Source organism: Tripterygium wilfordii, chromosome 21 (genome assembly GCF_013401445.1).
Source record: "Tripterygium wilfordii isolate XIE 37 chromosome 21, ASM1340144v1, whole genome shotgun sequence".
Classification (NCBI taxonomy): domain Eukaryota; kingdom Viridiplantae; phylum Streptophyta; class Magnoliopsida; order Celastrales; family Celastraceae; genus Tripterygium; species Tripterygium wilfordii.
Window position 1 is genome coordinate 14,794,395 of NC_052252.1, and position 13,360 is coordinate 14,807,754.

The window sequence follows — 13,360 nt, forward strand, 5'->3', positions numbered from 1 at the left end:
CTACCAGCCCCACTCGTGCAGGAAGAGCCAAGCATTTCAATGGTCATCTTCTTACATTATTACAATGTCTTTTGCATAGAGTCATAGGGCCCAAGATTCAATTTGGACATAGCGAAAGCTCATCAATGTAGAGACGAATGATCAAAGATACGAGAAAAAGTATGTTGGCCTCTTGTAGTGGAGTGTCACTCTTATTCTCCGGTTCATCATGTAAAGCTAGCTAACGTATCAAATCGAGCAATAATCGAATTGCTTGATCTCGATGAGGCTCGGTTTAATGGAGCACTTTCGATTAATTATATGTAATGTAGTAATTTATATAATATATATATACTGCATTAATTATACATGTATATTCTGAATAATTTTAAAAAAAATGATATTTAATTGTAGTTCGGTTAGAGCTTGAGCTCGAACTTGCAATCTTGTTAGAACAATCAAATCAGATTAACTAAACATGTTATATATTTTTTTTTCTATTTTAGAGAACATATATAGAAAATTAGTCAAAAACATATATTCACAGACTACTCTCTAAAAAATCACAACATATCTCATCTCTTTCTCTCCGAACTTTCTCCCACATCGTCGATCTTCTCTGTTGATCGTCGACCTTTGCCACACACCCATCCTTGCTCCCCATTGCTAGCATAAGAGTTCCATTTTGTTGAGGCACACATCCCATTTTTGTAATTCTACTCTTCGTCCTTTGCACTTTCGATCTATTTTTTTTTTCTTGTTTCGACCTTTCCTTGTTTTACAAGTGGAAACTATATGATTTGTTTTGTGGTTCAATTTCTTCTTATAAACTACAACTGGGATTTTACTTAATTTAACTGATTCTTTCCCCAATTTTGTTAGGGTTTTAGAATTTCAAATAATATCGGATTGAAAGAAGACATGTAATGGTTTAGTTAGTTTATTTTGATTATATTGATTATCAGATTGACTATAGTAATCAGCGATCAATGTAGACACGTCGTTCATGTGATGTCAATCCTCTACTCATTTCCGAGCTCAGTCTTTCAACTTTAAGGAGAAATATACTTTCTACCTCATCATTAGAGGATGAGTTAAAAATGAATTTCTTGATGAAAAGTTTCATTAATGCAAATGAATATAGTAAAATAAATGACAATTGAATGAATTGAAAGAGATATTTGGTTTCGGGAGAATAAATATTGTTCATCGGATGAGATAGAATAGATAGAAGTGGTAGTAGGGTAGTTTCGTGTAACAATTTGAATGTTGTGGGGGGGGGTGTTAGGTGAGCAGTGTAGTATAATTTTTTTTATTATTTTAGATTTTTCAATACAATTAATACGTACTAATAAACTAATAAAGGAAAGAGAATAATATACTATTACTTTAGTGGAGTAAATAATATGATAGATAATTTGATGCAGTATTTGTTGAACAAAAAATTTCTAAACTGGAGAACAATGACATTTTGTATGTATTTTTTAGTATCTATTTAGGTAATCCGATGAAATTGCTCATTCAGACAATTTATAAACAGATCAGTTTTTTCTTGGCCTATTTCGCAAGGTCGTGGGCCAGCTCATTTGTTGAACAGTGATCTCAACAAGCCCACTTCAATACTGGAAATAATTGCCTATTTGACTGCTACTAATCACTATTCAATTGTAAAACTGTTTCGCAACGCCCAAAGCAAACGAATCAAAGGAAAATCAATCCAACACAAAACTCAGGCACTAAGTGGGATTGCTTGTGACTCCCTCAAAGAATGTATAATCCAAAGCAGAAAATGAGATGATATTATAGACACATTATCCTTTTTTTAATCAAGAACAACATCATCCAAGTTTACCTTTTGAACATTCGATATAATCTTAAAATTGGGTCGTCAGGCTTGCGTGCTAGAAATTTCTCATATGACAACAAGAAAAGTTATGCCAAGGTTTAGTGCATGGCCACAAGGTATTACACCCAGTAGAAATCGAACTCAGAAACTTCCAAATCTATACTATTTGACCCCAAGAGAGATTCATCAATTAGGTTATGACCCAAATAGTTTCACAGACATGCTATACGAACACAAATATTCCAACCAATTATGCATTACTAATACGCAGCATGGAGGGTCGTAATCGCATTCCATCGACATGGTATAGGAGATTTATTGGAGACACATGGGAGAGAATGATGTCTGATATGCTTTGTTGGCTTTGTGTGCCATCCAGCTTGTTCTCTTCTAGCTCTCTAACAATTTAGGGATGGTTTAGACTTTAGAAGGATAGGGTTTCAAGGACCACTCTAAGTTCACACATTTATTCCAACCACTCGTTACATTCCTTTCATGCTAGCTAGCTCCATCCCATTCATTTCTCTAATGTCTCCTCTCCTTCTTCATTTTCTATTTCCTGGCTTCATTGATACCTCCTAATCTGATTAATTAGCTATGAATTTTATGCTTGGTAACTTCAATATGTGTACTGTGAAAGAGAAGACATTACACGAATACATGCAAAAAACATACGACTGACCAGGTCGTGATCATGAGGGTCAGGTCACGGGCCATGACCATAGCAAAATGAATGAAAGAAATCCCTGGCGAGGAGATTCTCATGAGTTCTTTGTCTCTAACTTCTATGTGATATTTTTCTTTGCCACTCATTATACAACAATATTACATTATTACATGCTACTACGATGGAGCTGCAAAATGCCTGAGAGAAGGATCTTACCAAGTCTGTTAATGGTCAACATTCATTCACCATATATATATATATATAATTTTTTTTTTCACAGTGAAAGTGAAGTACCAACCAGGCAACCATGCAAGTTCACCAATGACAAATGTATAATAGCTACCTTACCAAAAAATAAAAAATGCAGCAATTATTGATCAAAATAGCTCACTATAACAACACGATTCTACTTGCCTCAAGTTAGAATTTATTTTTTAATAGTGATAGAGATGATGTGTATCATCCCAGTGATCAGGGTTCTAATTTCTCTTCTCCCCTTTAAAAAACAAATTTTGAAATTTTTTTATCTTTTTCCTTTTGTTAACATCAAATTATATAATTAAATTGAAGAAGGAAAGAGACAAAAATATAAGTAGGAAAGAGACAAATTTTATGGGCTTTGGCAGGAAATGGGGCATAGTTAAGAGCCGTTGAGTGATAAATATGATAACCCAATAAAAAAATTAAGGTGGAAAATAAGAAATAAGTGTAATTTAGCAACAAACAAATGATATGGATGTAATTATGTGAAATGACAAAGTGAAAAAGGAATCAAATTCCCAAAATTATAGATTAAATAATTTTGCCCTCGTTCTACATTTATGTAAGAGAAGACTACAATTCATCCAAAGTATGTTCTTTTCTTTCCTTTAAAATATCACCAAGAAATATTCGTGTAGCTCAAATCGAATGACACAGATATGTCCTAACGCAATCGATTAATAATCAAATTATCTCTCGTTTGTAGTCCAAATTCCTATTTTTATCTTCATTATGCATTTTCTTTAACATATTTTAGTAACGATAACTTAACGGACCTAGTTTGACTAAAGCAAACCTACTCGCCTACTGTTGAATAATAAATACACCATCGAAAAAATCGCGAGAAAACAGCGAGAAACTGAGTTGACGAGTTCATATAAGGTGACCGTTAGAGGTACCTTTCCTACTGTTCCACTTTCCTGGTGTTCCAAATTTGATTTCTCATTCCACTTCCTTTACTTTCCCTGGTTTAACTAATTGCTTAACTTCCAATCCTCACCGAGTTTCCAAAACAAACCACCCTCGCTTCCATATCGCCTGAAAACACGCGCCTAGCCTTAAATTCGAAATGAACCCCGTGTTATCCTCACAACCGACTCCACCGCGACTCGACCTGCTCTAATGCCTAATCGATAGTTCCGGGTCCCACAAAAGAATACCGTTCATCGTAATCCGTGCCCTTCCCTTTAGTTACTATGCATGTCTGGTTCCTTCCCTTCCTAACTCAAATACTCCATTTTATCTCTCTAAAACTAGGTCTCCCCCTCCCACTGTAAAAACAAAACAGAGGAAAACTAGCGTGTTGATAGGTCTGGTTCCCTCTCTTGCACTTACAATGGTCGCTGGGAAGGTGAGGGTGGCAATGGGGCTGCAAAAACCCCCTGCCAACCAGAAGCAAGAAACACCGCCAAAGCAAAAGCCGCCGCTGCCTTCCCCGAGCTCCGGGAAGTCTGGATCTCAGAAGGCCGGTTTCTCGCGTTCGTTCGGCGTATACTTCCCACGGTCCTCAGCGCAGGTGCAGCCACGGCCGCCGGACGTCACGGAGCTGCTCCGTCTCGTTGAGGAGCTTCGTGAGCGAGAATCTCTATTAAAAACCGAACTCATCGGACACAAGCTGCTCAAAGAGTCCGTGGCGATCGTTCCTGTACTCGAGAGCGAAATCTCTCAAAAAACTGCTGAGCTTGGAGTGGCGAGTGAGAAGATCGAGAGGTTAGAAGTTGAGAATGAGAGACTGGAAAAGGAGCTCCGGGAAGTGAAGAAGGAGTTTGAGGAAGACAGGAGGGAGAGCGAAAGGAAAGTGAAGGAGATGGAAACGGTGATTGCGGAGCTCAAGAAAACGGCCTCCGATTGTAGTAAAGTGGACATGAATGTGGAGAGTGACGAGCTCTCCTTATCTCAGAGGTTTCAAGGATTAATGGAGATTTCCGTAAAATCGAATATTATAAGAAACCTGAAGAAATCAAACAGGTGTAGCCAAATTACTGTTAATACTAACCAAGAAAATCACAGGGCGGATATTGTGGATTTAAGGAGAGAGGAGGCCGAAAGTGAGAGACCAAGGCACTCCAGGTGTAACTCGGAGGAACTCGCTGAGTCTACTCTTATTAATCAGAGATCTAGGGTTGCAAGAGTTCCCAAACCACCACCAAGGCCGTCGTCCTCGTCCTCACCGTCATCCCCAACATCATCTGACGGTTCTTGTCCATCGATTCCACAACCTCCACCTCCACCTCCACTTCCACCGGCGATGAAATCAATGCCTCCACCACCTCCGCCCCCTGTTAGAACTGCGCCTCCACCGCCTCCTCCACCTCCGCTAAAGGGAATAAAAGGCGGGCTAGCGAAGGTGAGGAGGGTGCCCGAGGTTGTGGAGTTTTATCATTCCTTGATGCGGAGGGATTCTCGAAGGGACTCCGGCAGCGGCACGACGGAGCTGGTACCTGCCACGCTCAACTCCCGCGACATGATAGGGGAGATCGAGAACCGGTCGACTCACTTGCTTGCGGTGAGTACCGATTTTCCCTAATTACAGTTTTGCCACTGTGGGTTTTTGTCAGTGACAACTGACAGGTCGAGTGCCTTTATTGTTGCCCCTACTCCTTTTCTTGGATTTTATTTTTTTGCTCGATAGATAGGACAATCTCTAGATTCTAACTTTTCTATTCAAACAAAAAAGACGTTCTTCAAAACATTAAAATTTAATGGCAATTCCGACAATATCATTATCATTTCGTACCCTTACCATTGATTGAACCAGCCTATCGTTCTCCTTGCTTCCTTGATTGAGTTCATTTTTGGTGTTAATCCTGATTATACAGATAAAAACAGATGTGGAAACACAAGGAGATTTTATAAGGTTTCTGATCAAAGAGGTTGAGAATGCAGCCTTCACCAACATTGACGATGTGGTGCTTTTCGTCAAGTGGCTCGATGATGAGCTCTCTTACTTGGTATATTCTAATTCCAGTTTTATTTGCACTGTTATGAATAATTTTTGGCAACAAATAGTATTGGTACTTAGATTGGCTTTGTCCCTTTGTATAAGGTTGATGAAAGGGCAGTGCTTAAGCATTTTGAATGGCCAGAGCAAAAGGCAGATGCCCTGCGCGAGGCTGCATTTGGTTATTGTGATTTCAAGAAGCTTGAATCTGAGGCTTTGTCTATTCGTGATGATCCTCGCCAGCAATGTGGTCCAGCTCTCAAAAAAATGCAGGCTTTGCTTGAAAAGTATGCAAATATACTCTGTTTCCAACACAAGGACTTTATTTGCAGTAAATTGTGGTCACATTTAGATCTTTTAACTCAATTTATTGGCTTATCGTCATCCTTTCTCTTGAATTTTACAGATTGGAGCATGGAGTCTACAACCTCTCACGTCTGAGGGAATCCGGTACTAACAGATTCAAAGGTTTCCAAATTCCTACAGATTGGATGCTTGACACTGGGATTGTAAACCAGGTGAATTTTCTGTTTCAACATTGGTTATAATAAAAACAATAACGTGCTCACGGGAATGGGATTGACAGGGATACTGTTTGGTCCATGATCTGTACCGATATAATCATGAAGATCCATGGCTTCCACTTACTAGATTTATGGGACTGATAAAATTTTGAATTGTTTATAGAATTAGATCTTGTGCCAGGGGAACTTTGTTTAAAATATAATGTATGATTAAATTATTGTTCACTGAATAGCGGGGTAGGTTGCATAAGGACAAAGAGAAAGTTAAAATCTTGCTCTTTTTTAAGCGGCCCATGCCTGCATATAGAGCACATGTGAGCTCCCAGAAGACTACATGTATCTTCTTGTCTGTTTCTTTCTTAACTTCGTTTTCACTTGATAAGATTCTTTATCCTTTTAATGGGAGGCTCTTTAAATGTTTCCGAGGCTAAGAACAAAAAAAATTGTGGTTCCCCAGGGTAACCTTTTATGCAAGCATTATTTAAGCTATAATTTTTGTTGGCTTGTGATATTATGTTTTCTATCACGTATTGTGTTTGGATTAAACTAATGTTAATCAGAGTGACAATGCGACATTAGTGGCATCTTTTAAGTTAGTTTCGACTCAATTTGCACGAATTTACTATTGCTACTTAACTGTTAAAAACTTTTCTTTTTGTTGGTCATGTTTATGTCTTATTGATCTCTTTGTGTTGCAGATCAAGCTGGCATCAGTGAAATTAGCAATGAAGTATATGAAGAGAGTATCCGCTGAACTTGAAAGCGTTGGGGGTAGTCCTGAAGAGGAGGAACTGATTGTCCAGGGGGTTAGATTCGCTTTCCGGGTGCATCAGGTAAAAACCATTCTGAAAATCATGTGCTTGGACTCGGACATTGACTATTTTATTGTGCTATTAAATGAAGAGTGGAAATCATTTGCTTTTTTCTATTTCATGGGCAGTTTGCTGGAGGTTTTGATGTTGAAACAATGAGGGCATTCCAGGAGCTGAGAGAGAAAGCCAGATCTTGCCATATACAATGCCAGAATCAGCAACATCAGAGACTTGTATGCAGGTCTACGACCTGTTAATCTGTAGCAACCTCAGCTTCAGAAGTGCTTACCTTTTTTGTTGTAAAGATATAAAACATAATAATGTATGTGAATACACGATGGCTGAGGCTATCTCTCATTAAGATTGATTTGTTGATCTAATCTCTCTTCCTACTTTTCCCTCATCAAACTAGAAGGTTCAGCTGATTTTCAAATATTAATGGGTTTTAAGTGGGATTAGGGAAAAAGATGGGCATGCCACTAATGGGCCAAGTATTGTCACCTCAATTATCTCTATGTGCAATAGAAGGCCTCAAGAGTCCAAAATCTGGCCCTTAGGCCTGGGCCGGGAATAAAAAAGAGTTTTCTTGCATGCCATTCATCCAAGTCTTCCGGGACCACAAAAGCCCATGAAGCCCATTCTTATCGAACAAAAACTGGAAGAGAGAAAAAAAAAAAAATCATCGGTGAGTACTGAGTTGGCCAGAATCTGACTCGAGTGTGAAGGCCGCAGCATTCAAATTGATTGATGTCTGCCTCTGTGAATTCAGTCATAAATTTCCCAATCGTCCCTTCTATAAAGCTCCCGTCTTCAAATCCTACGAATCACTGCGCACCGTATTCAGCAAACCCATATTTTCCTCTAAAGGACCGATCTTCAATCCAAGCTCCTCAGTTTCTCCGCCCTATACTTCGGGCCACAACTGCCATGGAAACGGTGCAGAGTGACGCAACTGTCAAAACCAGTTCAGACCTCCCAATGAAGCTTTTGTTTGTGGAGATGGGTGTCGGCTACGATCAACATGGGTATTGTATCATGTGCCCATTTCGCTCATTTAATTTGACTCCTCTGTACTTCGATTGGTTTTGTTTTAAACACTGCTCTTTGATAATTATTGGCATATTTGCGCGATATAGGCAAGATATTACTGCTGCAGCAATGCGGGCATGTCGGGATGCCATCTCCTCCAATTCAATTCCTGCATTTCGCAGAGGTGCTCACTTCTCTGCCTTATGCTTAGTTGTGTGATGTAGCACCAATGAATTTAAAACTTATGTTGTTTATGTGCTTGAACTTTTTGTTCTCATGGTTATTTTGCGATGCGGAAAGCTTGAACATTTTATGCTGTCTTGGAATGGCGAAACAAGTTCTTTTGTTTGGGGGGTCATCCACCTCGAATGGTTGGGATTATTGAACTGCTGGTTGTGTTTAACAAATTATGAGTTTAGAGGGTTATGTTTTGCTTGGACAGATGTTGATTGAGATGAGAAACCGTTTTAACTGTAACCTTGAGGTATGCTTGAAGTGAATTTTCAATGGTAGGGAACCAGGTTTTTGGTGCCCTTGTTGTGTAATTGTTCATTGGTTTTATCAATTTCTGAGCAAAGAAGAAAAGATAAAATTTTCTAATAGTTTGAAAATAATGCAGGGTCCATACCTGGTGTCACATTTGAACAAATGAAGCTACAAATCAAGCTAGGAGTACCTCATTCCCTTCAGCAATCCCTGGATATTGAGAGAGTCAAGTCTGTCTTTCCTTAGTAAGTGTTGAGTAGTTGACATCTGTGGAGGTTTCTGCATCATTTTATGTCATGGTTTCATGAATGATATCCATCTCTTTTCTTAGTTACTGCTGGAAACAAAAGAAAGAAAAATTGGTTTATGTAAAGCTGTCTTCAAGTTCCTTGTGGAAATTGATATTTTGGTAATTCGGTTCATGTTAACTGTCATTTATATCCTTACTGCTTGGTATTGATAGTAGGATTCTAAATGGAATCGTGGAAATTCATCTATCAAGCGCATGTGGTCCTCACCAGAACATGTTAATTTTTACAAGTGAATGCCCCTACAAATTTGTCATCTGGCTTGAGTATGTCTGAATTTGTAGTAAACTGTGGTTATATATTTACTGTATTCAAAATCTTTCTTTGCTTCTGTAGCACAGTAGCAGGACATTAGTAAGCAAATGAAAATTGAACTACATAGCTGTAGAACTTGTTTGATGTTGTTTAATGAGGACATTTTCAGGAGTGGTATTGGGTTTATATTCTAAAATCATGAAGTTTCAGAATGGTCTACTTATTTATTCTTACTCTTTTCATTAAGGAAGTTTTCCCTTCGTTGCTTCATTTGTCATGTATTTTTAGTTCATAAGTTCGATCAACACAATGCATAACCTGTTGATCTTCTAGTTTGTGAGTTCCCTTATAAAACGTGGGGGGAAGGGTGTGGGTGTTAATTGTTCACTTGGAGGCTAGAGGTTGTTCCGTTAGTCCTTCAATTAACACCAGCTTAATCTCCCGTTCATGAATGCCTCTTGAATCAAGGTTCTTTTTTATCGTTAGTCCTTATCTTGATTGTTGTATTGCTTTGTTATGGTTTTGTTATCTGTTTCCTTAGAAGTAACAATAAGAATAACTGCAGTGGAAAAATTTTGGACGTCGAAGTTGTGGATGGAGGATTAATTTGCTCCAGTGGCGTGCATGTCGAAGAAATGGGAGATAAGAATGATGATTGTTACATAGTGAATACTGCAGTATATGTTGGCTACTAGTGCTCCACTGCCTCATCCATGTTATCTAAGGTTAGATTTCACATCTAATCACCCAGTTTGTAACTAAAGGTTTCTGTTTTATCTTGGATTTTTGGTATCTTATGTTATCTGGCTACTTTAAATGACTACTTTGTTTTAATGATTTCAACAACGTAACAACCTATTCCTGACAATGCTTTATCCTGCTGTCTTTCTAGTTTGTGAGTTTTTCTGCTGTCATGTTGTCTGTATGCCTGAACTTTATTCTAGAAACAACGCTGTTATTCTTGACCAAAATTATTAAGTTTCTCATTATGCTCCAGAAGTCGTGTTTAATGGAGTAAATCACTTCGAGAAGAAACTTGCATTGCATGATCACATGAAGATACATTTGCATCATCCATGTCACCATCCTATCTATTTGTTATTGCCTTGGTCAATGAAATCAATCACTTTACAATTGATTTACCCCCCTTGTTATCATCTACCGGAAGTGAATTAATGAGAGACCTTTGTCCCTTCATAAATGTATAAAGAAAACATATATGAAAAACTATAAGCTCTTGCTTAGTATTGACCTTCACATGACAATAGCTGCATATAGAAGCTGGTTCCAAGTGTCAGGCAGTCCAGGAAGGCACCAATGGCTGCAGTCATTGCTTGAAGGGTCATTACCGTAAGTAGAAGGGTGTGCATCTTTTCTTAGTTGTGAGAGTGTTGTTATGTCAAGTAGATAAACTGGTTTCTTAATTAAACTCAACACCCTGTTCACCACTGCAGCTGCAGGTGGTGCTCCTCCCGGATAAGTAGACCCTGATAGTGGCTGCAATTCGCCGCCGCAGCTCTTCTTTGGTTGATTCCAGTCCTTCCCTCTGTTTCAAGAAACCCTCTTTAGTATTTGACAGACTAATCCTGAAAATGAGTTATTGTTTTGAAATGATTTTGTGGGTAGTGAGGTTTTTGACATACTGATAATGGGTAGGAGAAATCCCCTGGAAGAAAACTTTTGTTTTAGCAGGATCAACATTGAGATCAACCCATTTAGCCCATGTTGTCAAGCCTTTCTGAAATGCAACCAAGCGGTCCATATCTTTATAAAGCCCACTTCCATCTCTAATGTAGTCCCATCTGCAACACAATACAGGTTCATTAGGAACCATTTTCCTTCTCGGTTCAGTAAAGGCATGATATAATTCATGATGAAAGTAACGTACGGCTGAGATTTTCCGGTGTGTGGCCACCAGTGCCAGGAGTTAAAGATCAACACGTCCATGTCTTTCCATGATTTTCCAGCTTCAATGGAGTTTAGCCGGAGCACTCTACTGCCATTTTCTGTAACTATATCAACCAAATATGGTGTTCTATACAAGAAAATAGACACTCCGTAGTCCTGCATAAAGTACACAGATTCTTTAAACAAACCATAAGCCAAAAGTTTGTGAAAACATTATAAAAAAACTAAAGGAATGACAATCATAAAAAGCAGACAAACATGCACTAGAATAAAGTCAAAAACAAATTTTTGGAACTATTTTCATGTTCTTTCTTTGTCAGATTTTCAAACCCTCTCCCCACATATTATTATGTGAAAGAAGTTCAGCGTATGTCTTATTTGTCCCCCCGATCTCAGCCTCAGCCATGGCGCACAAGTATTGTTTACCTTTTTTTATATAGTCAAGAACCAGACGCACCTTAAAGGACACGGAAGACAGTGAGTCCCTCGTGGCAACGCTCGTATTTGCACTTGGCACGGACGCGTGAATAATACATGATAGTGATTCAAACATATTCAGACTCACTGAGTCACCCACAAACATTATCTTCTTCCCTCTCCACAATGTCAATAATCTCCGCCCATCAAATCTACACCATATAAACCTATTAATTAACAAAATCTAAACTTTTCTCGTCCAACATAAACTTCATAGAAATTAAACTAAATCTAATTACCTGGGTAAGTCACAGGAGTCTGGCTTCCAAGCATACTTGAGATACTGCTTATCTGGTCTACCATACTTTTTGCAATCAAATTCATCAGCTATGAAGGGACAAGCAGAGGAATCATAGAGAGGATATGAAGCATTAAAAACCCATTTGCCTTGAAACAAATTACACCCACTCAATTGCTTCTTCCCTTTCAATGCTCTGCTCACATTGTTGTACTGCTGTCCTGCCAATGATTGTTGAAACAACAGCAAGAGACAAACACAGAGTAAATACACAAAACCCATCTTTGGATTTTAATCAAATTGAGACAAAGATGGCGTGATGAGATGATGGGTGTGGTTGTATGTATAGAAAGAGAAAGAAGAGGGCTGGTAGTGGTGCTAGCTTGGTGGGTTGGTTTCACATGGTTTAGTGGGAAATAACAAGTGGTTTCTTTTGTAGTATCTGTTTGATTGAGCTGGGAAATCTTGAATGATTAGATGTCTATTTTTCCAAGTGATGATGATTTAAAGTAGTGTTTTTGACTTTTTTTGTATGCAAGTGGGGGTTCTTTGTGTTAAGTTGTTTTGACATTCCATTGTTCCGCATTTCACAAGCCATACTAATCATCATCATGTGCTATCATTTCACATCTTAACCAAAATTACTCAAAAAATTAATTAAGGGGATCGATAATGTTGACAAAAACAAGCCCTAGACACCCTGTCTGATTGATTGGTCAACATTTTTTTGTTTTTTATAACAATAGACGTTAATGGACAAGTTATGTCTGAGTATGATAGAAGTCACCAATTGATCAGAAAGTGGGTTCCTAATTGATTGATATATTAATCAACAAATTATGAATGAATGTATGGAAAGTGATATTGTGGGAACTCACACTGTAAGCCACTAGACTCCACCCACTTCATCAAAATTATGTAGCCATTAATTTATGGATATTGGAGTTGGGGTTGGGAATAAATAATTTTTTACCTACTTTAATAATATTATTCGGTCCGAAAGAAAATTAAAGTCAACTCATTTGTATTGTAGAGGTGTCGGTGGCAAGAGAATTGGATGACTGGATTAGTAAATCTCCTCTCTCTTGCATGCCCCGATTTTCTTTCCTTTATTTTAATCCAACTTCGCGCATTACTAATGAAGTTGATTAAATTAATGATCATCATAACAAATACGTGAATGGTGATGGATATTTTTATTTATATTTTGATCATGCATCGTAGTCTTCATAGATTACTAATTTATGTTACCAACAAAGAAAGAAAGCAAGCAAGCACCTCATGGTTGGTGTGGAGAACGCATTATATTATGAAGGTGTTTTGAAAAAATATAAAAAATGAAGGTGTTTTGATCGTGTTTACGAATTCAATGATATATTTTTTTTCTAAACAAAAATTAAATTCAACGCGAAAAAAAAAATGAAAATTTTGAACTGGTGAATATACTCGAAATATTATGTGTCTTATTAATTTTCAAATTATTTTTTGTTCGGCACGAAAAAATATAGTTAGATTCATAAACACGATCAAAACACATATATAATTATTTTCAAAAAATTATTGAGCCTAAAGTGAAATTACAGCGGGGTCCACTGTAAATATCGGGAGAGTTCATTATTTCCTATTTAA

General features: G+C 37.9%; 3 protein-coding genes across 4 annotated transcripts; 2 read left to right on the plus strand and 1 right to left on the minus strand.

The window, feature by feature from the left end:
* The first annotated feature begins 3,955 nt into the window (after positions 1 to 3,955).
* Positions 3,956 to 7,410, plus strand: LOC119988694 (protein CHUP1, chloroplastic). Its single transcript, XM_038833830.1, has 6 exons — positions 3,956 to 5,259; positions 5,573 to 5,704; positions 5,800 to 5,981; positions 6,101 to 6,212; positions 6,917 to 7,051; positions 7,159 to 7,410. The coding sequence occupies exons 1-6, from the start codon at positions 4,090 to 4,092 to the stop codon at positions 7,285 to 7,287; spliced, it is 1,860 nt and encodes a 619-aa protein (XP_038689758.1). The 5' UTR covers positions 3,956 to 4,089; the 3' UTR covers positions 7,288 to 7,410.
* A 301-nt stretch (positions 7,411 to 7,711) lies between these two features.
* On the plus strand, positions 7,712 to 10,783 carry LOC119988148. 2 transcript variants are annotated; one of them, XM_038833088.1, is made up of 5 exons: positions 7,712 to 8,055; positions 8,167 to 8,243; positions 8,679 to 8,790; positions 9,674 to 9,833; positions 10,563 to 10,783. In XM_038833088.1, exons 1-4 carry the CDS (start codon positions 7,778 to 7,780, stop codon positions 9,801 to 9,803), a joined length of 597 nt encoding a protein of 198 aa, XP_038689016.1. In that variant the 5' UTR covers positions 7,712 to 7,777; the 3' UTR covers positions 9,804 to 9,833; positions 10,563 to 10,783. The 2 variants fall into 2 exon arrangements, with proteins under 2 accessions (XP_038689016.1, XP_038689014.1); XM_038833086.1 differs by lacking the exon at positions 10,563 to 10,783 and having other exon boundaries at positions 9,674 to 9,976.
* Positions 9,835 to 12,172, minus strand: LOC119988147 (protein trichome birefringence-like 37). Its single transcript, XM_038833085.1, has 5 exons — positions 11,733 to 12,172; positions 11,474 to 11,645; positions 10,997 to 11,172; positions 10,752 to 10,910; positions 9,835 to 10,654 (listed from the first exon to the last, which is right to left on the minus strand). Exons 1-5 carry the CDS (start codon positions 12,011 to 12,013, stop codon positions 10,363 to 10,365), a joined length of 1,080 nt encoding a protein of 359 aa, XP_038689013.1. The 5' UTR covers positions 12,014 to 12,172; the 3' UTR covers positions 9,835 to 10,362.
* Positions 12,173 to 13,360: the final 1,188 nt, after the last annotated feature.